This window comes from Sinocyclocheilus grahami, unplaced genomic scaffold (assembly GCF_001515645.1).
Source record: "Sinocyclocheilus grahami isolate Dianchi unplaced genomic scaffold, SAMN03320097.WGS_v1.1 scaffold281.1, whole genome shotgun sequence".
NCBI lineage: Eukaryota > Metazoa > Chordata > Actinopteri > Cypriniformes > Cyprinidae > Sinocyclocheilus > Sinocyclocheilus grahami.
This window is the reverse complement of record NW_015505460.1, coordinates 1960039-1983585: the sequence shown is the minus strand read 5'-3', so window position 1 is coordinate 1983585 and position 23547 is coordinate 1960039. Positions and strand designations below refer to the sequence as shown.

Sequence of the window (23547 nt, the reverse complement as noted above, 5' to 3'; positions counted from 1 at the left end):
TTAAACTGAATCAGGAAAACAAAAGGAATTGTAAATAAAAGTGCTTTCTTTACTGTTATAAGTCTTAGATTTCAAGTTTTCATATTTTTTTTGTTACAAATCTTATTTTTTTTACATTTTCGATTTTCTTTTCAATGCTAAATCTGAACACTTTTAAACTACCAGTGTTTTCAGATAAAAACCCAAGCTGAAGCATATGCATAAAGAGTTTCTTCACGTTTATTCATTTCCATCTAATCACTGCACTGCATTATGCATGAGGTCAGATAACAGAGCAAAATTCAAGTGTCATGAAATGAGTTTCAGCGCTGGTCATTCACCTCTGTGTTGTCCTTCACATCTCATAACCTAATTCATATTTGCAAAAAACAATCTGCAAATGCACAACCAACGCTAGGTTAAAAACAACACGGTTTAGGTCAACATTGGTAGGTGAAACTAGATACGAATCCAATTCTTGTTTGTGTTAAATCAACTGTTGCTGCTGGGTTGAACCCAAAATGGTGTGCAAGTTAAATCACTTTAACACATGCATAATGACTTAAGCTTAATCGATAATCTAGAACCTAACCTCAAAGTAGGCAAAAGTGAAAGCAATGTGTACATGTAATGGCAAATCAACAGTTAAACTGCTTATACAGTTAAACAAAATAGATTTTTTACAAGATTGATGAAGATTGTAGAGTGAATTCTGTACGGTTAAAGGCTCTTTCACACTGAGTGCGATGCAATAAAGTGAAGCGAATCACAGACGAATCATGCTTTCACACTGAACATGAAAGCGATTGATTGTTTTCGGCTTATTCACGCCTGCATGACGGGTGGCGCTGCCATCATTCAACCTATCGTTCTTGACCACTGAGAAGAAGAATCATTTAAATGTTGGCGCATAGAAACACAAAGCCAGAGAAGCCAGGCCTGGTTCTACGGGGGTGCTAAGCCTCAAAACTAAAGAAAAAACGCATACTCAGTTAAGGCTACAAAAATAGGATATTGGCGAAACCGATTTGGCGAATGCTTCAACACATACTTGTGTTTGCGCTCTGTGGAGCATCAGTGGTTTCTCTTTACAATGTGTTTTTGCTGCATTACACAATGTATCACAGTTTGCACTGGTTTTCAAAACCGCTTTCGGTGCAAAAGCAGCACCTCCGGGAACGAGATCTAAAGCTCAATCTGATTGCGCAGCTCATTTCATTGTCACACTGGTTGGAAAAAAAACTTGCTTTGTCCCACCACGATTGATCGCGCACAATGTGAATAGCTCCTTATGGTTTTATTGTATTGATTCAAGAACACCATTGCTGCGTATATTCGCATTTGTATATTAATCACACTTAGTGTGAAGGCCCAATTTGATGATAGGCCAAATTTGACCAATTATTGCTTCCAACCAATGAAAATAGTTCCAGTACAGCCAAACCATCAGGCTGAGTGACACCAAAAAACACATGAATGAACTCTGAAAGTCAGTGATGAACTGTGTATTATAGCAAATCGACAGGATTTCCACCTCTTTGTTTAAAGCATTTTAATCACTCCTCTCAAGCGCTGTTCCCGCTCACCTCTTGAGATGTTTTGGTGTGAGAGACAACACTCCGACAAAAACCTCAGATTTAAAAGAACACCTTTCTTGCCAGAAACACAAAGTGATAATATGGCATTTTCCAAAGTTAGACATATTCACTAAAAATACCCGATTATTATATTTAACATTCCCTGCAAGAAAACATACAGATATTTATTTGTGTAGACAGTAGGGACACCCAACTTAATGTTGCGTATACTATGTGAATTGACCATAAACATTACAGACGCACTCAGTAACAATTCATTTACAGACATTGTTACAAAAAATCCTTCTGACTGATAATAATTATATCAGAGTATTGTAATACTCATTTGTTGATATTTGTAAGTATAGTCTATAAAAACTTATTTTTTTCATGATAGTTGTTAGTAATGTGTCTTCAATGATAAAGATGCCTGTTGTCAGACACGTCCCTGAGTGTTTTTCCATACATGCATGTTTCTTCATCTCTGTAGTCAGTGTGTTCCAGGTCTGGTGTGGATTAGTCACAGCCTGGAACCTGCTTTTGTCTGTCAGGATTTAGTTTTGCCCTTCGGTTCCTTAAGTAGCTCACTACTACTGCACTTTTTTTTTTTGCACACATTGTACTTTGTATTGTACATCTTGCAGAATCAAGCAAATGTTAAATATTTGACCAAGAATAAGAGGAATTATACAAAATATTACTTTTTATTTAGTACTGTCCTGAATAGGATATTTTACACACACACACACACACACACACACGGGAGTGTGTTGGATTTGCATGCAGCTGTTTGCTGTTCCTAAAGCCACAAAGGCCAATCAAATTTGCATTAATGGAGGGTGACAGGCAGGAATCCTGCTGGAAGCGGCCCTCACACTCGCACGCTTGGGAGACATTCTGCCTAAATGGTCACCGAGCGGGGATCTTTCCACGAGGAAAGTTAGAAATTATTGAAAATAGTAGCAAAACTGGAAAACAAACAAAAATTACCTGCTTGTTAATGGTCTTAAAGACATGCTGCTATATATTTAATCTTATATGTCATAAATGGGGAATATTATGCATATATGTATGTATGTGTGTGTGTGTGTATAAATATATGTAGAATATATTCTATAAATATAAATAATATATGTATAGAAAATTATTTATTTATTTAGTTAGTTATTTAGTTTTAGGTAGTTAGTTAGTTAGTTATTAAACATCTCAGCGAAGACCTTTTTTAGTCTTTAAATCTAATTATTATAATGGAGACATAAATATATTACTGTTGTAACTTACAGTTGTACTGTTAAGTAAAAAAACAATATTTGATCATTATAAAGATAATTTAACTCTACAAGTTACCAATGTTTATGCCTTAAGTTCTTCACTTTTAAATGGTCAAATCCTCAAGCTTTTATTTTGGGGAATTTCTGTAAACTTCTGTCCACAGAAATGTTGGAAATTATGCAAATGTGTAAATAAAGTGAACCAAAAGGCATTCCAGAAATGCATGAACTCGGAGCGCACACAGAGATGGAGTTGGTGAGAAAAGTTTACTGTGAGCCGAGCCGCTTTGAGACCCTGAAACACTGGGGACAAAAATAAATAAATAAAATAAAATAAATAAATCATTGTCAAGAGGTCTTACCTGCAAAAAAATAATAATAATAATAATTGGAAGAGGTCTTACCTGCATAATAAATAAATAAAATAAAGTTCTGTTGAGCAGCAGAAAATGGGGTATATTGTGAAACGATATTGGCTATGCTGGCTTGAGCCCACAGCAAACACCAGGAAGATGCATAAGAAAACTACTTTTCCAGCCACTGACCAGAATTCCTGATAAAATTCCAAGTCAAGTCCAATGGAACAGGATCACAGCTAATTACAATCCAGCTAGATCTGTTGCCATGGCAATGCATGGAACATTGCATGTAATGTATTATGTATGGCATCGGATTCCCCCTTAACATGAGTTAAGTTAAAAGAAAGCGTGAGATAAAGAGCCACACGCTTTGGCAGGCTCGTTTAGGGCGACTGTTACTGCTTTCCCAGCTTTGATGTAAATCTCGACTGCTGCTGGCAGAAGGTGAGTTTGAAAAACTGTGCTGGTGTGTGGAAATAAATATCGACTCTAGAGAGCCAGTGAGTGGAGCAACATGTTTGAGACTGCAGAGTATGACAACAGAAAGCTCAACTGAAAGCCTGTTTACTTTGCACTGTTTATCTGTGCACGTCTTTCCAAAGAACACCAAAAGCTCATTATCAAGATAAAGTCAGGTTCTCTGCCAGTGAAATGACACATGCATGCTACAAAGGACACAGTGAAGTCTTGCCCACATCGTTTTCCAGTAAGTATTATCGTTTCACTCAGAAATGCATCACATTAGTCAGGGATGTTGAACAGTCGGCTGGTCGTTTTGCGAAACAAACCCTGAGGCTTGAGTCTGAGCTCAGTGTCTCGAGAACACCACAAAATTGAAGTCAGCCGGCTTAGAAATGCCTTACTTATGGTTATCTCTGCATGTCATACTGGATACAAAATAAACAAATACATAGCCGTAGATGCATAAATCTTACACAAACACCAACACATTCTCTCGAAACTGCCAGTTGAAATACCTTAGTGTTCTTCTAGTTTAAGTGTTTATAATATTTACAGTTGGGCATGTGTTAGTTTTTCATAAAGCAAAGTATAGGTGGATTTGTAGCATTAGTGAACATATAGATCGTACAATAGAACATGCTTCTCAAAGTTATATCAGTAATACGGAATGCTAAAATATAATTTTAGGGGGGGAAAAAAATGAGTTTTTCTTCCATGTTTAAATTTAGCTAATATTTCCGCAGATAAAAATGATTGACCCAGTCTCCCAATTAGAGCACATTTGTCTATATGTCTATATTAAGTATTTTCTGTAACCAGATAACAGATCAGATCTATTTTCAGCGCAGTTTTTAAAAAAGTCTTAATTTGCTTTTTTCACAAATTGAGACTTTAAATGATCTGAAATCGGAGCAGAAAGTCTTAAATTCATAGTCATTTCATTAAATGTTGCATGCATTGCAAAAAAAAAAATTTTGTAAATGTCCTACCGTAAATATATCAAAACTTAATTTATGATTAGTAATATGCATTGCTAAGAACTTCATTTGGACAACTTTAAAGATGATTTTCTCAATATTTAGATTTTTTTTGCACCCTCAGATTCCAGATTTTCAAATAGTTGTATCTCAGCCAAATATTGTCAGATCCTTACAAACCACACATCAATGAAAATATTATTTATTCAGCTTCAGATGATGTAGAAATCTCGATTTAAAAAAATTTACCCTTAAGACTGGTTTTGTGGTCCAGGGTCACACACACACATACATACATACATACATATACATATATACACATGCATATACATATATATATATATATATATAAACCTTTCATTTAACTTAGATAAAATGCATTAAGTTTTCCGTTTTTATTTTTTTATTTCAAATGAGAAAGGATTTTTTTTTATTTTTTCAAATGAAAGGATATTTAATAAAACAAAAAGCAAGATTTGCAAAAGTGTCTGCCAGTTCAAATAGGAAACTGTTTTGAAACCGGTTGCACTCAAAGTCTTTCACAAAGACGCACTGTTTTAGGTTTTTCTGTGTTCAGTGTTGGTGGGCCATTAAAGCTGAAATCCTCTGACCTGTGATCTGCCTGTCTTTCCTCCAGCCTTCAGTCGTGCAGCGCTGCCGTTCGGTCTGGTGCGGAGAGAGCTGTCGTGTGAGGGTTACCCCATCGATCTGCGCTGCCCGGGGAGTGATGTCATCATGATCGAAACCGCCAACTACGGCCGCACAGACGACAAGATATGCGACGCAGACCCCTTCCAGATGGAGAACATTAACTGCTACCTCCCGGATGCATATAAAATCGTATCTCAAAGGTAAAAGACTGTTTGCCAAGCATTGCCTGTAGTCCAAATGTGGATGCTATTTCCTCGTTTGTAGATACTGAATTTCGCTCAGCAGATATCGTGTGCTTGTTTCTGAAAAGCTCTAGAGTTTTAACATGCAAACTCAAGTTCAAATTCTTCCAGAGTTCTTTTATAAATAAAAGCCACCTGCGTTAGTCCACTTTAATTCGTCCAAACCTCATTAGGGTTTGACATATTCCATTCTGTCGCTGTTAGTTTGGAATTTGAGGGAATACTCCTCAAAATTAACCATATGCTTTTGCTTTCATGATAGCCTAAATTTGACATTTAATTTCTTCTTTTGCACGAGGTGGTCATATACTTGAAATGGCAGAGCCTTACAGTGTACCTGCGGTCCTGAGTAAATATCTGCTCTTTATATTACAGTGGCTCTCTGAAGGCTCTCTTGTTTGAGTAAATGTATGAACTCACACACAGACTGATGACTGTCTAAACCTAAAGCATCTAAAGCAAACCAGATATTGTGGCTACTTTGATTATGTGCATTCAATTCACATTTTGTCAGTTCAGTTCATGTCATTTAAAGGTTTCTACATAACAGTTAATTCATCTATCAAGTACAGTTTTCCCAGCTCTGTTTAAATCCATTTCATGTAATCCTCAAATTCATTTTCACAATTTCACAATTTTAATAGCCAACAATATTTTTAGGCCAATTTTAACAGCCAACAACTGTTTCTAGCCAAACCTAGAAACAGTTAGTGTTTCTAGGCTTCAAATTTTATACGTGAGCTGTTAAAATAACAGGCTTGTCTCACTCTTGTAGCTGATTGTTCCTCCCAGTTTGTCCTGGACATACTTTTTGGACTATATAATAGTAAGATTAACCATCATGATGCATTCGGGTCTGTTTTGACCTGGAAGAGATGGATAGAAAATTCTTACAAATTAAAAAATATACGGTTAACCACCTGATCCTCCTGTCAACCCTATTGGCAAAGGGCATCTCAGGAACCGCACTCCAGTGGTTTGAGTCTTATCTCTCAGATAGGTCCTTCAAGGTATCTTGGAGAGGTGAGGTGTCCAAGTCGCAACATCTAGCTACTGGGGTGCCTCAGGGCTCAGTTCTTGGACCACTTCTCTTCTCTGTCTACATGGCATCACTAGGTTCTGTCATTCAGAAACATGGCTTTTTTATATCACTGCTATGCTGATGACACTCAACTCTACCTCTCATTCCATCCTGATGATCACAAAACTCATGATCCAGCACAGTTTTAGCATTGGTCAAATTTAAAATGGGTAAAAGATTTCAATACAAGCATTTCAGTCAAATACAGTTTATGCAATATGTTAAACTTTTAACCTGCAGGGGAGAAAAGATACAGCCAGCAGCAACAGTTTAAAAGTCGCCCAATTCCACGGTAAAACCACAGACTTGGCAACCCTGGTGCTAACCCTGCTCCGGAGCTATCAGGGTTTAAAGAGACAATAACCCAAGGTTAAACAGTGTGAAAAGCCCCAAAACTGGAAGTTTTCTGGAAGAGAATTTGAAAGTCCTTTAGGGTTTTCTGCCCTTTTTTACTTTTCTGTTTTATATTCCGCATCAGAATTACTTGCAGTTGGCCTTGAGTTAGAATTAATGATTTTGTTTCTTAATTAATACATTTTTTCCCCCTGGATAGCCTAAAGCTAAAGTGTCTTGTGGTTAACATGAGGATGTGTAAGCATGCATTAACACAGCCACACTTCAGTGCATGCAGAACATGATGCAAGGAAGGTGCAATTAACAAAAATGATACAAGACGTCTTCATGCAGAAGCAAATATTCATAAGCTCGATGGACACATAACTAATCTAGAGGTGTGGGAGGAGGTCATGTAAGGTGCTAATGTGAAGTTAAAACTGTGTTGAAGAAGATATTTTTAAGAATCTGGGTATGCAAAGAGTCGTTGGTCCCGATTGACTTCCATGGTATGAAAAAAAAATCCCAGTGAAGTCCGTGGGGACCAGAAATTGTTTGGTTACCAGCATTTTTTAAAATATGTTCAAAACAGTAAATAATGACTGAATTTTCATTTTCGGGTAACTGTCCCTTTAAGTGAACACTTCTCTGAGGAGTTTTGTGCATTAATTGATTTCATTGAATGTTGTTCGGTGTTTCAGGTGTAACAATCGGACGCAGTGTGTTGTCATCACTGGCTCGGACGTCTTTCCAGATCCGTGTCCTGGGACATACAAGTATCTTGAGGTCCAGTATGAATGTGTGCCATACAGTAAGTGATCTTACAAATATTCTGAAATATATAATACCAAAAAATAATAATAACAGTTTTATCTCATTTATTTTACTGTAATTTCTTTGCGAAGTAATTGTAGAACAGGAAAATGCTGAAATGTAATATTATGGAATTTGGTATGGCATATAACATTAAAGTTATTTTTTTTTAAATAATAATAAATAAAACAACCCTAAAACGTCATCTGTATGTGGGTCAAAGATGATACGTCCCATTTTGGTGTCCGCATCAAATTAAGTTTACAAAAATGATTTTATATACAGAAAAGCATATTAAACGCAAGTAAAGTGTCTGCTTTAATGTTTTAAATAACCTTTGTGAAAATAAAATGTCAATATGTGGGTGAAATAATGTTCCGTTGTCATTCAGCATAACAGATATATTTATGTAAAAATAAAACAAGATATTTATTCTGATCTGTACTTAATAAAATATGTACAAGAAAAAGTGATCCTACTAAATTTGATTATATTTTATATACAAACCTAGTGGTTTGAAGGTAAGTGGCAAAGATTGGTAAAGATTTAAAATTGCAATCAATTAGTATTTTTAGGGCTGCACTGTCATCTGATGATTCAGTAAATATGCAGACACAATTTTTTGCTGTGTAAATCATGGTAAAAATGTGTGATAGTCTATTAAAAATAAATAAATAAATGCATACAAATAATGCTATATTAAACTTATTGTTTTGATGCTGAAACCCCCTTTTCGTGTTTGACCCATGTTTTGATGTTGAATAAGTAATAGCACCCCACACATAATATACCGCTTCAAACATACATAGTAAGCTTACTAACAGCTTCTATCCTTATATCATAGCTCTGTTCCAAAACATAGTGAGCTGCTCTTCTTAGGAAGCATCTTAAATGAAAACACACATCCTAAGTGACTTCAGACTCTCTTCATGCGCAGCAACTCTATCAACAGTCACAATTCATGTTACCATGTTGCCAAGAAAATCACACAATAACCTAACAAGTGCAAGAATACAAAACACAAACCCAATAGTACACTTATTTGCTGTGTATATATTTATACATTTAAAATTAATATAAATAACCAGTGCAGTGCATTCTGGGATGACCTTATCCATGAAAGAAACAGACATTTGGCATGCTTTGAGTGCAACAATGAAGCCTTAAAATACTCTCTCTATACAGTAAGCAGCTCATTAGGATTTGGAACCGAGCCATTGTCTGTTTCAGCGTTTAGCTTCGTGCCGTTGTTTCTCCGTCAGTGATTAAATGGAAAGGTGTTTACTCTGTGTTTAATAGCTTTTGGATTTCTGATTCTTTGTCCCGTTTTGCAGCTAATGGCCGTTGTGTCCTTGAGAGATGTCTTCAGACATCTTTTCTACAGATGCTTTGTTTCTTGTGTTTGTCTCTCTATTGAAAGCCTCTAGTTTTTTTTCAGATGGATGTCAGAGGACCATGTCCTGTTTGTGGTGACCAAAAATTTTTGAGACTCTGATATGTCTTTTGAAAATCAAATATTTCTTTCTCTCTGTATTTATTTTTTTAGTAATTACATTAACTTTTTCAGTAGCATTTTAAGTTAGGAACCAATTCTCACTATTAACTAGTTGCTTATTAGCTTGCATACTACTAGCATATTGGCTGTTTATTAGTACTTATAAAGCACATATTAATGCCTTATTCTGCATAACCATATTCTAGATCCTCAATCCACCCCATACCTAACAACTACCTTACTAACTATTAATAAGCAGCAAATTAAGAGTTTATTGAGGCAAAAGTCAAAGTTAATAGTTAGTTAATAATGAGAATTGGTCTCCAAACTAAAGTGTGACCATTTTTTAAACTTTACCACTTTGTGGCGGAAAATAAAAGTGATTAGGATAAAAGCGTCTACTAAATGTAAAATACTTTCATTCAACAAGGCTGCATTAAATTGATCAAAACTGACTGTAAATGCATTTATGATGTTAAATGCTGCTCTTTTGTCGGCGCCAATAGCCTCGTGGTTAGTGTGTCGACATACAGCGCAACTGCGCTCACGGGGACCCGAGTTCGATTCCTGTCTCGAGGTCTTTTGCTGATCCCACTCCCTCTCTCCTCCCAGTGCTTTCCTGTCATCTCTCTCTACTGTCCTATCTATAAAAAATGCATAAAAGGCCCATACAAATATCTTTAAAGGGGTCATATGATGCGATTTCAATTTTGGTCTTTCTCTTTGGAGTGTTACAAGCTCTTGGAGCATAAAGAAGATCTGTAAAGTTGCAAAGACTAAAGTCTCAAATCCAAAGAGATATTCTTTATAAAAGTTCAGAGTTAACCACGCCTACCTAAAACGGCTCGTTCTAACACGCCCCCACATGTCTACCTCACTATGTGGGAAGATTTGCATAACGCCGCCCAAATGTTCACGCAAAGAAAGAAGGCGTAACTTTTAGTCTCACTGTAGTTTTGTTGACGCTGCAGCCATGTCGTGAAGACGCTGTGTGTTTCGTTGTGAAAGCGAAACTACTTTGTTTGGTCTTCCAAAAGAGGACGATATCCGCTTCGTCATGCCTAGAGCTGATCTGTGCTGGTCGCTGAGGGAATACATCAACTTTCACCGTGGACGAAGCGGAGTCCAGCCCGGGGTCCATCACATGTGGTTGCTGCTCATTCGTCGGATCCGCCGGGCGCACCGTTCTCGACCACGCCGCCTCAGCTCACTCTAGCCCGGCCTTCCCCTCACGCTAGGCCGCTGTGTTTTTCATTGTGAAAGCGAAACTACTTTGTTTGGTCTTCCAAAAGAGGACGATATCCGCTTCGTCATGCCTAGAGCTGATCTGTGCTGGTCGCTGAGGGAATACATCAACTTTCACCGTGGACGAAGCGGAGTCCAGCCCGGGGTCCATCACATGTGGTTGCTGCTCATTCGTCGGATCCGCCGGGCGCACCGTTCTCGACCACGCCGCCTCAGCTCACTCTAGCCCGGCCTTCCCCTCACGCTAGGCCGCTGTGTTTTTCATTGTGAAAGCGAAACTACTTTGTTTGCTCTTCCAATAGAGGACACGACTACAAATCAGTGGTATTTACAACACTGTTCCAGAACAGTTTAACCCAAATATTCAGATGTGTGCAGCACATTTTATGGAGGACTGTTTACTGATCCTGGGAGAGTAACGTTAGACTAAAATGTCGGCAGTTCTGACTCACGTAAGTACGTTTTCATCTAAAGGATTTGCCACTGATGATTCAAAGTTTTGGGCAGTGTAGAATAGCACTTGTTGTTTGTCATTTCTCTGATCACAAATGCAGACAAAGTTTTATGTTTACGCGGCGTGATGCAATGCAACGCAACGCGTAAAAAGACAGTATAAGTCATTATAATCAGTAATTATGTCCCCACTGGATGCAACAAATGCCTCGTTTATAATGGGTTTTAATATTTTTGTCTCGTCGCTCCGGCCGGACACGGCATCAACAGTATGTGAGGGGCGTAACATTTCCGTCACACGCTTGAGGTATTCGGCCAATCACAACGCACTGGATAGCTGGCCAATCAGAGCACACCTCGCTTTACAGAACGATGAGCTTTGTAAAAATCGACAGATCGTTTCAGAAAGGCGGGGCATAGAGGAGAAACAATAATGTACAGTATGTGGAAAATAATGTGTTTTTTTTTTACTTTAAACCGCATAAACACATTTCATTACACCAAATACACAAAATAATGTTCTTTTTAGCAGCATCATATGACCCCTTTTTAAAAAAAATTAATAATAACAAATGCTGCTCTTTTGGAATTTCTATTCAACAGAGTATCCTGTGATAAAAATGTATCAGTTTCTGCAAAAATATTGGGCAGCACAACTGTTTTCAACATTGATAATATTGCTACATGATATCAAGATGGAGATCTATCGAACCCAAGCCCAGAGAATGTTAGGTTGGAGGTTAAAATGTCAAAAATCAACCTCTTTTTATACACTTCACACATGGATATTAAACGGAAATCTTATATTGTATATTATTGTCCATTACCCAAGGTCATGCGTGCAATTTTTATGATGAAATGCTTTCTAATTTCCCAGTTTAATGTGCAGAGCCAATTGTAAGTAAGCTGTCTTTCAGTTGATCCCCTGCAAAGTGCAAACACTGTGGGGTTAACAAAAAATTACCTTTAAGTGTCTAGTCCAACCCAACTTTGACTCAGCCAATGGCGAGACTAAAGTGCGACCTTTTTGTTTTTAAGACAGGGAAAAACAGCTTGAAAACCTGTTTGAAAATTTTTTTTATGCCATTCTATTCAATGCTACTAGTAGCACAACAATCGCACGCTTCACGTTAAAGTAAGATGAGCTCTTTGACACAGTTGGTTCATGTACAATGAACTTTGGCTGAATTTTATTTGGCTTTTTCCTTCAATGATATTGATGGGAGAGAGAGGCCGACTGTCTGTAGCCATCTGCATGTGATATGCTGTTCACCACAGACTTTGCATTTCCAACTGGTTCAACACCAACCAAAGACGGGCGCGTTTGGCAAAGGCCTCGCTCTCGTATTCGTTCCTCAGTGACATGAGCGAAGACTCTTCTCTTTGGCTCTCATCCTATCTGTCCTGAACAGCATTGCCATCCTGTTCCCTCGACCTCCGTGTCCTTTCCTCCCGCCTCTCATGTGTCGTTGGTTCTTTCCTCAGACATAATCCATGTATGTGTGTTTACTTTCAAAGGTATGGCTTTTGCGACCAATCCGACAAACCTTCCCCATACTGTCGACGTAAAAGAACCGTGAACGTAGATATTCCAAAAGGAATGTTATCTGTCCATTAGCATTGTTTCTCTCATCTGTTTTCATTTACAGGACTTTTTTTGCTGTCCTCTTTTTTCCCTCTTGTCTGTTCCTCTCAGTTACGCTTGTTTGAGAACCATCTCAAGGGAGCAAGGCCACCTCAAAACAGAGTCTCACTTAACCTCTCGTTTTCTTTCGACTATGCACGCAACACCAGTTATCACACTGCCTAAGTGAAAATGTGGTACATTAGCTTTTGAAAGCCATGTTTTACTTACACACACCCAAAGAATTGGACCTAAAGTATGCATAGTAGGTATTGGAGTGCATTGTAGCGTGCATTCCTGGTTCGTTTTCTAACTCTGGTTCTTGAACTTTCTTCCCAGTTTTTATTTGCCCTGGGACTCTGAAAGTGGTAGGAGATCCAGCCTTTGTCTTTGAGGCGGAACAGCAATCCGGAGCTTGGTGCAAAGACCCCCTGCAGGCGGGGGACAAGATCTACTTCATGCCGTGGACTCCGTACCGCACCGACACGCTCATAGAGTACGCCTCACTCGACGACTTGCGAAGCGGCCGACAGACGACTACCTACAAACTTCCACACCGTGTTGACGGAACCGGATTTGTGGCATACGACGGGGCCATCTTCTTCAACAAGGAACGCACGCGAAATATCGTCAAGTTTGACTTGCGCACTCGGATAAAGAGCGGGGAGGCCATAGTCGCAAATGCCAACTACCACGACACCTCGCCGTATCGCTGGGGCGGGAAAACGGACATTGACTTGGCAGTTGATGAACGGGGACTGTGGGTTATCTACGCTACAGAACAGAATAACGGACGTATCGTTCTCAGCCAACTCAATCCTTATACTCTGCGCTTTGAGGTCACTTGGGAGACCGTCTACGACAAACGCTCGGCCTCCAATGCCTTCATGGTGTGCGGCATACTTCACGTGGTCCGTTCCACCTATGAAGAGAATGAAAGCGAGGCCAGTAAGAGCCAAATTGACTATGTGTATAACACCAAACTGGGGCAAGGGGAGTATGTCAATATCCTCTTCCCTAACCAGTATCAGTACATCGCAGCTGTGGATTACAACCCGAGGGATAACCAGCTATACGTGTGGAATAATTTTTACATTCTGCGATACAATCTGGAGTTTGGGCCACCCGATCCAGATGAAGGTAAGACTCATTATGGTCTTTATGGAGTCTGATTTGTCTGCAGAGCATAGGCTGTTATGGATGATTTAGTTTTAATTTTGAGTACTGTAGAGAGTCCTCTAAATCAAAATAGCTGAAGTGTATGGGATTATCGTTTTGTGTGATTGTCGCAGTGACTGCTTGTGAAGGCATATTATGGCAGTGAGCCAAGCAAGGCTCTCATTCGCTCGACTCGAGTGGCTGATGAGTCTTTGCAGTCCTATTCCCCTTTATTTTTTCCGTAACCTTGTAAATCTCACCCGTAAACTCAGACCGGGAGCTGCAGGGGGATCTTCACAATTGGCATGTTTCACAAAAGCATATGAAACGCCTAGAATAAAATTATCTCAACTTGTTCCAATTGGAATCTGATTAATTTCCAAGAGAATGGGATTTCCAATACATTTAGACAATTTCAATATCATTTGGTGTGTGGTAAAGGAAAATGCATAGCATGTGCATGGAAAGATGCAGTTATCATTGGCTGCAAAAAGGCTCAAGGAATGACAGCGCTACCAAGCGTAGACCTCTAATTGCACAGCATGTGTTAACTAAGCCTAGCTTTGACCCTGCTTACGAATATCTATAGTCTAAGCTAGTTGCCTTTGCTTTCTCCAGAAATGTGTTAAAGCAATAGTCATTGCATGGCCAAATGCATGTATCATTGCCTCACGACAATGGCTTGAGAAATGACTTGCCAGAGGAGAAAAGATCAGTCATCAAGGGCCATTAATTGTGATTGTGAGCCATTAGACAACATTCTTTTGTTAGCAAGAAGAATAATTAAACAGAAACACAATGTTATTATTTTTGTGCCAAATACCCTGTGCATGCAATAGTGTATTTTATGTGCAAAAAGGCGTGCCCATGTGTAAAGAATTATTGTATTGTAAAACCGTGTATCTTTTTGCAAAGAAGGGCAATGTGACACTTTGTTTCTAAAAAAAATTTACCCAGTCATCAATATTTCCCCCTCATCCCTCATAGGTTGAAAATCTGGTGCAAAAGCTATGCGCCGTTGAGCATGTGAGCAGTGAAAGCTCTGAGCACACAGAGTATGTATGAGGAGAGAAAGCCAGTGAGATCTTGCACATGTACTGCAGTCACAGAGATCTCAGAATTTCTGTTAGAATTGAATGCTTAAAACTGAGTTCCCATGTATGTAAAATACTTTTGCGTGCTTACAATATCCCCTTGTGTGTACAGAGTTGTGGCACAAAAATGGCTCCATAAAAACTATGGTAAGTGGTGGCACTGGTGCCTGCTGTGCTTTAGCAGCACTTCCCCTTTTGACTAGGTCTGATTGTTTCCATTTCTGTCTGCTGTCCTCAGCCGTGTGCATGCAAAGGTCGAGCCTTGAAATTCCAAGATCCTCTTTCCCCCCCTTCAAGCTACAATTAAGTCGACGCACCAAATTTTAACTGGCCCACCATGCATGACAGGGAATGCATGCGTTCAGCCTATTTTCGCTCTGGCAGTCACATGTAAATGTAATTAACATCTGAATTATCATAATTGCCATTAGTGGGTGATCAGGGCAGTGCAGCAAATTTGGGATAGTTTTGAATTGCCATTGAGAAGCCAGTGGTTTTGTTGAGTTTGGTTGTTTTTGCCTATTTGATTTTGATTTTGAGCTATTGGGTCGAATTTCACAGGAAATTCCAGGCTTGCTTCATTCATTCTTGCAGGTTTACATCAAGTCTTTAAACACTTGTCCAGCTGCTATATCCCGTTTTTGATTGTGGAGTGGTTGTACCTTGTTGCTACATTAATAGTGTTGTGCTGGGACCTCTGGGAGGACCTCTGGGAAATCACCCTTGGTCAAAACAAAGAGCCCTTGAGCTGTGAAGGGTCTGAAAGTGACAGAGACCATGACAATACAAAATCTGAACCACAGACTCAGATATGATACTTGCAGTCGCTGCCAAAAATATTGATACCCATGTCTATTTGTTCCACAATTTCTTTTAGAAAGCTTTAGAAAGTTGATCTAAAAATAATAATAATTTTACAAATCTTAATTTACTAAATGTAAATCTGATTAATGAATAAAGTTAGATTTTAGTTTAAATATAAATTTGAATGTGAAAAACAATCAGATTTTGAGTAAATCAGGTGAAGGATTCTATGACTCACCCATAAAGATAGTGAGTAACCTTGACTTGAAATGCTTTTTTTATTTTATGATGATCCCTGAGGTCCTGTTAATGTTTATTTATGCCACCTCAGAGCTGCATTAAAGAGCTTCTGTAAATGCACCTAAATGCCCCTTTACATGCAGTGCAAAGATGCTGATTTTATTTGATTGGTAGCAGCCCTATAGTGTTTTATTATTCTAATTGAATTAAATTAAATGTAAAAATTTGACAGATGACGGATACATTTAATAAGGTTATAAAAAGCCATTATAAAGGTAAAAAATGCCTCTGGAAATCAATTTAAGGGGGCAAATAACGTCCCTTAATGGGAATGTTAATTTCCGTCACTACTGTGGTTATGAAACCAGAGCTTAAACTAGGACATCTGCTGTGTTAATGAAAGTATAATTAGACATTCCTGTTCACAGTAGCATAGCTTTACATCAGTGAGCTTGTGCTGAACATACACAAAGCACTTGTTTGTTGCCATTAAACCTCAGGTAATTTAATGTTAAATATAAAATATTTCTTCTCTGACTGCTCAATATTAAACTGTTATATTTCAGTTCTCAATGTTGCAGTAAAATATTTTTCTTCGAAAGAAAATGTAAATAGTGTCTCTTTAGCGGGAATGAAATCTCTAAGCCTGATCTCTGAGCGCAGAGATAAAATGAGTTGCTTGCATTAATATTCACAGGGAACGCAGCGAAGCCCCACAGCAATACCTGCCCGCAAAGCATCTGTAGAATTTACACCATCCGAAACTGATGACGCGAGATGCGTCTATGGGAGCCATTAAATCTCATTACCAGACTTTATGAGCTGCGTATTAAGCCTCAACTGTGAGTTGTACTTTGGGTAATTACATGTTAGCACAATTTCCAGCTTTTAAAAGAGTACCAGGGACACCGTTGTGCTCTTTAACTGCTGTAACAACACCCTCAAATGCTACTGCGAGTCGAGGAACAGAGAGTGTTAAATCCTTCGTAACAATCCTCCTTCACAATTCTTAGAATTCCATGAGGGCACAGACGGATTTGAAGCACGTCTGATTTATAAGGGAATCAGTGTGAAATGAGAAGCGTGCTCTGAAAAAGCATCTCGAACCACAATAGAGAACTGAGCTTTTCCCAATGTGTCAAACTTGTCAATATATACAACAAGATTTCTGTTTGTATTCCATTTCTAGCTAGAAATCATCTCCTGTCATTTCACACAAATTCGTTTGATAATGAAATCTGTATAATAATGTTAGCGAGCCAGTCTTATTTTTGTTGTTTTTTCAGTGTTGAGCCTTCATATCAAATGTGAAATGAAGATGCACCCGAAAGGTGTTCAAATCAAGACTGACAAAAATACATTGGGCTAAATGAAGAACAAATGGACCTTGGTGTGTCTAATTTGACATTCTAATTCATTTAATCTTCTCTTTGTCTTTTCTAAATCTGTTATTCCGGTCTATTTATTTTGAGGAACGTGTGAAGAGCACCATTGCAGAAATCTACGTCTAGATTGTCCAAACAAATTGTTGTAGCGAGATGTGCTTTTCAATGACAGAATATACAAAGCACAATAGTAATACATGAAACACAAATATGGGTATGCTGTATGAACATGTGCCTACTGACAAAGCAAAGTTACTTTGTACGGTGAGCATGTCAGTTTTTTGGAGTTAGACCATCAAAAAATATTTGAGTTTTGGTTCATATATCAGAGCACTTGGTGGCACAGAAAACAGTATTGATGACTTGTACTCCACAGTAGAGTTTGGATGGGTACATTACATTTATTAGTACATTATTCCAGGTCCTCTCCGCTCACGCTGGCTCCCACAGCTTTGACATTTTATCCACAAAATCCAGCAGGTTGGAGGCAATGAGGATTTTCCGCTCTCGTAAGGTTCTGTCCCGCACTGATGTCATAGGTTAAAGGTTCGTGTTGCACCCTCTATTGTACGAGCAGGAATTTTGTGCTTCCTTCAACCTGATGCATATTCGTTCCACTCTGATGTGAAAAGACCATTCATCTGCCATTTAGCTACCTCATTTTTCACTCATTTTCACAGGCCTTAAAGGGATACTCCACCCAAACATGTATGTGACTTTCTTTCTTCTGTGGAACACAAATGGAGATTCTCCATATAATGTCAGTATATGGATCCCTGAAAGTTAAAGTTTCAAAAACCACATAAAAAGAAATAATCCGTACGACCCCATTAGCTGGTCTAAGCTGGAAGGAGCTGGTTTTAGGTGGTCTGCCTGCCTGACCAGCTAAAGAAGTGGTCAAAACCCCTTTAAAAGCAGCCTGCGCACCAGCTATGACCAGCTAAATCCAAGGGCACTTGATGAATCATTGTCTTCTGAAGCAAAACAATAAGTGTGTTTGAGAAAACTATAAACAATCGCTTTCAAGATTACCAGGTCACATGTTTCATATTTTTTTGTTGTTTCTCATCATAAGACATTGATTTATCAACTGGGGACGTATGGATTACCATCATTTCCATTGCATTATTTTTCTCTGAAACTCCATTTCTATTCCACAGAAGAAAGGAAAGTCATATACATCTGGGATGGTATGAGGATGAGTAAATGATGAGACAATGTTCATTTTTGGGTGGAGTATCTCTTTAATGGGCATTTACGGGATTCTCAAACTTGGAAGTCGTCGTAGGTGCATAAACGGCTTTAATGATGAACAGGAGACTAGTTTTGCGTTCCCGTTTCCTCCAACAGAAAAATTCCATGATAGCGTTTTCTATGAAGGATTGATTACAGCTGTCTGATGAGAGAAAGATGTCACATTCATCACATCATCACAGTTGGTAAACCATGTTTTTTTTCTCGTTGAATGTTATGTTACAATCAATGCATTAAGCTCCAGATGTCAAATTAATTGTGAGCATCAATTCATATTAACTGTAAGCACAGAACGAAAGAGTCTCGTGACTCATCGGTGAAACATTATATATTCAGAAAAGAGAGCAAGTCAGAAAGGAACCAAATGCATTTTTAAACTCTCATTGACGGCTCTTTCTTGAAAGAGAAGCTACTACTACTACTAATAAAATGCATTCAATCCTGACACTTTAACTTCTCATTTTGACAATTTAAAGGGGTCATATGATGCGATTTCAATTTGCCCTTTCTCTTTGGAGTGTTACAAGCTCTTGGTGCATAAAGAAGATCTGTAAAGTTGCAAAGACTAAAGTCTCAAATCCAAAGAGATATTCTTTATAAACGTTAAGAGTCAACCACACCTACCTAAAATGGCTTGTTCTAACACGCCCCCACATGTCTACCTCACTATGTGGGAAGATTTGCATAACGCAGCCCAAATGTTCACGCAAAGAAAGAAGGCGTAACTTTTATTCTCGCTGTAGTATTGTTGTTGCCGTCGCCGCAATGTCGTGAAGGCGCTGTGTGTTTCGTTGTGAAAGCGAAACTTTGTTTGGTCTTCCAAAAGAGGATGATATCCGCTTTGTCATGCCTGGAGCTGATCCGTGCTGGTTGCTGAGGAAATCGCGCTGTCGATCCCCAGGGTCGTCACATGTGGTTGCCGCAGGCATCACAATATGGTAAGGGACGTAACATTTCCGTCACACGCTTGAGGTATTCGGCCAATCACAATGCACTGGATAGCTGGCCAATCAGAGCACACCTGGCTTTTTCAGACCGATTAGCTTTGCAAAAATCGACGCGTTTCAGAAAGGCGGGGGATAGAGGAGAAACAATAATGTACAGTATGTGGAAAATAATGTGTTTTTTGAACCTTAAACCGCATAAACACATTTCATTACACCAAATACACAAAATAATGTTCTTTTTAGCAACATCATATGACCCCTTTAAAGCCATTTTAAGTGATGCACACGGACCATTTTGTCTTTAAAAAAGGTAAAAATTCGGAATCTGATGAGGCAGTAATTGCTAGGATTTTTCAGAGGTAAAGAGGAAGAAATTCAATGTCCCACAGAACCTAAATTGTGTGTAAAAGATGTAAAAGGCACAAAGAGCGTATAGCTACCACTGAAATTACATTTGTTTGGTTCATTTTGTTTTAATACATAAAGTCATAAAATATAGCTTACTTAAAGCCAGTTTTGGTGCATATCAGCTTAATAAGAGAATAAAATGTGGTTTTGAAGGCCACTGTCCTCTGGGAATATCTCACAAGGGCGCCTCTGTGTGTTTTGAGTTTCAACATTTTGAGTTGAATCGAAGCATTCGCAGAAAACAGAACCGAGAACAGCGCGCAAGAAAAAAGGGAGTATTGTTCTGTTTTTTTCCCCTTTCGCCTCCTCACTGTTTGCCTGTTTTTCATTCTCCTGCTTCACATTTGCAGTGTATTCCTAGAGGCAGTGTCAGTCCCGAAGTTAATAAGCCACATTTCCACTCTCTTTGGTGTTTAGCACACATACATCAGCGTTTCTAAATGGAGTCTCTGACTTGGGCACCAATCCGTCTGGTTTTTATGTGCCTGTGGCTATTCACAGGGACTCACCAGTCAACCTGCTAATGCTGTCGTTTAGCAATGGAGCGTTTGACACCTGTTAGTCTGTGGTGATAAGTGGAAATGTAATGCCTGTGTGGGGTCTAAAGCTTTAAATCTTTGAAGAGATTCTACAAAACAGGTGTTTCTCTTGATGAAGCAGTTCTGAATCAGTTCTAAAATCAGACTGAAACGCCTGAAACGGTTTGCGGCGCGAGCATCACAGATCACAACAGCAAATTGTCATCACCCCTAAGCAGGCATTAATTAAAAATCATGCCATAGTACTTCAAAAAGACGTTTTGCATAGTACATAATATCTTTAGTGTCCTGTTGTGGAAGCCATAAGTAAGGAACGAAAATCTCCATTTGTTGTTGGATAATGGAGAATTAAAAACTGGGGGCCTGTTCTCCACTGGTGTGGGGTCTAAAGCTTTAAATCTTTGAAGAGATTCTACAAAACAGGTGTTTCTCTTGATGAAGCAGTTCTGAATCAGTTCTAAAATCAGACTGAAACGCCTGAAACGGTTTGCGGCGCGAGCATCACAGATCACAACAGCAAATTGTCATCACCCCTAAGCAGGCATTAATTAAAAATCATGCCATAGTACTTCAAAAAGACGTTTTGCATAGTACATAATATCTTTAGTGTCCTGTTGTGGAAGCCATAAGTAAGGAACGAAAATCTCCATTTGTTGTTGGATAATGGAGAATTAAAAACTGGGGGCCAGTTCTCCACTGGCAGCAGGGTTGGGGAAAGTTACTTTTAAAAGTAATGCATTACAATATTGCGTTACTCCCTAAAATAGAAACTAATTACACTACTTAGTTACTTTTTCTGGAAAGTAATGTGTTATGTTACTTTTGTGTTTCTTTTTCTTATCTGGGCTGGGCTTGCTTGTTTGTTTTTAAAATAAATAATAAAAAATAAAAAAAATCTACTTTTTGGCAGATGTAAAAGCCCTTGCACACCAAAAGTGAAATAAATAGGCCTCAGGCTGAAGGAAATGTACATTCACATCTGTACAGTAGAGGGCGCAGCTCAAAAAACCTTTCTGCTTTGCTGCCTTTCAATAAATGGAAAAAAAACAAAGTAACTGGTGTTGCTTATTTGACAAAGCAATATTTTCTTGTAAATGTAAAGTTGATGTAAGTTACTTTACAAGTTACTTGAAAAAAGTCATCTGATTGCGGAAATTGTAATGCTTTACTCCCAACACTGTCTGGCAGTACAGTCCAAATGTAATGTCAGCAATACATGGATGCATTACTGCATTTATTGAACTGTAAAATTAGAGTGTAAGTGTTTTTGAGCTCCATTTAAGATTGAATGGTAAAGTGCAGGCAGATCCGAAAGCAGTAGCAGCTTATCTCTACAGTATGTGGTCTATTATCAACGGCTGAAGAGATGCAGATGTTAATCTACTGAATGTTTCCCATTGGTTGCTTGGCACAGGTTGCAATTTGTAGACGTTGGACAGCGACAACAATCTGGGCCTGGATCTGGCAGGCTCTAGATCCCTTAGTATATGTAGGACTAGACTAGTACTTCAGATTGTGCCTTGCTATTAGTTTAGTCAGTTAGAAAGAAGATTAATGAAGGTTAATTGTTGGTCTTTAAGCATTGCTATTGCTATCACTCATACTTACAAATTTAATAGGGCTGCCCCGAATAAAGATTTTTCTAGTCAACTAATAGTCATTCATTTAAGCCATTAAGCCTGGAACACACCAAGCCAACGATCGGCCGTCAGACAGTTTTTGTTCGTTGGCCGACTAAGTCGACTATCATGTGTTTATATTCATTTAATTACTTAAAAACATATACTAGGCGGTAGAGGTCGGGGGTAGAGGTTTTTCTCTGGCCGATGCTGATATTTAGAAATCAAGGCAGCCGTTGGCCGATATATGATGCCGATATTTGGGCCGTTTTTTTTTTTAATTATCTCATAAAAGTGAGTTTGAGTAAATGATTATTGCAGGGTACAAGATAGTAATAGTAGTAGTAGCCTAATTCAGAGTAATAATACATGGATCAAAACTTAAGCACCTTCTCAAAACAGTTCTGAAGCATGCTTTTTGTTTATAGGACCTTTCGCACCGCGGGAACCTTTTCATAGTACCAGAACTAATTGTGGAACTACCCACTTTTTGGCGTTTTCGCACCGCCGGAACTGGGTGCGATTTTTAGTATCGGACTGCCTTTTTCGAGAACCAAATTAGCTCCTACTCCGGAGCAGGGTCTAACCAGCACAACTGGTGCTAATCGTGACGTAAGTAGACATTGATTGGCCAAACGTGTATGAAAACGCCCTCACCCGCCATGATTTAAAACGCCGTGTAAACATACTGTAAACATTGTGTCAACTTATTTCGCAAGTATGGAGAACAGTGATAGATGGACGGACGCTGAAGTGCACTTGCAGCAAATGTAGCACTGCCGGCTGTCGTTGGAGATTCTTAGTCCTCCTTTCCGTTCTTTCAATCGCTTTACGTATACGTCGACATTCCATGTCCATTATTGTGAAACCCGCGAGACACAACAAAAACACAGCTCCGATCACAGCGTCCTCCGTCCTCCTGTTGTTAACGTTGTTCTTCTTTGTTTCTGTTGTTGAACGCCGCGCACAAATGACGACTCTGTCGACCGGCTTACGTCACTTTCTAGTACACACTCTCGGTGCGAATGCGACCCTTTAAATGGTACTGGGAAATAGTTCGCGCAAAATCGTCCCAGTACTTTAGTACTGTACATTTAGTTCTGGAACTAAAGCGCTGCGAAAGGCCCTTATGTTTGCTGACAGACACCAGTGTTTCCCACAGACTTGCAAATGCAAATTCATTCTCTGCTAGCAGGAGGCGCTGTTGGAGCGGGAGATATAGCGGTTTCCCCGGTAACGGCTGTAATCAAATAAGCACTGCGCTCACAAACGCTACTTTATCAGGCATTACAGGAAAGATGAAATGAAAATGACATCGAAGCTTTTCTGAAGATGGTCGGTTCTTTTCAAAGATACATTCATATAAAAACACCCGCGCTGCATTTTAATTTTTTTAAAACGTGCAGTGCTCAGTTTATTCAACGAAGTATAACCCTTGTGGGAAATCTATTTGTGGCGGTGACGAGCTGCCACAGATAACTCAATGTATGGGAGACACTGGACACTGCTATAAGTCAAATGGCCAAGTGATAACAAA

At 38.9% G+C, this 23547-nt stretch overlaps 1 protein-coding gene across 1 annotated transcript in view; it reads left to right on the top strand.

Moving 5' to 3' along the window:
* The window catches only part of LOC107600329 (adhesion G protein-coupled receptor L2-like), a 93899-nt gene that overhangs the window by 28200 nt on the left and 42152 nt on the right, over positions 1–23547 (top strand). Inside the window, exons 3-5 of the mRNA XM_016292197.1 lie at positions 5263–5476; positions 7634–7743; positions 12902–13702. Of these exons, the coding sequence (XP_016147683.1) occupies positions 5263–5476; positions 7634–7743; positions 12902–13702 (1125 nt within the window). The remainder of the gene's footprint in view (positions 1–5262; positions 5477–7633; positions 7744–12901; positions 13703–23547) is intronic.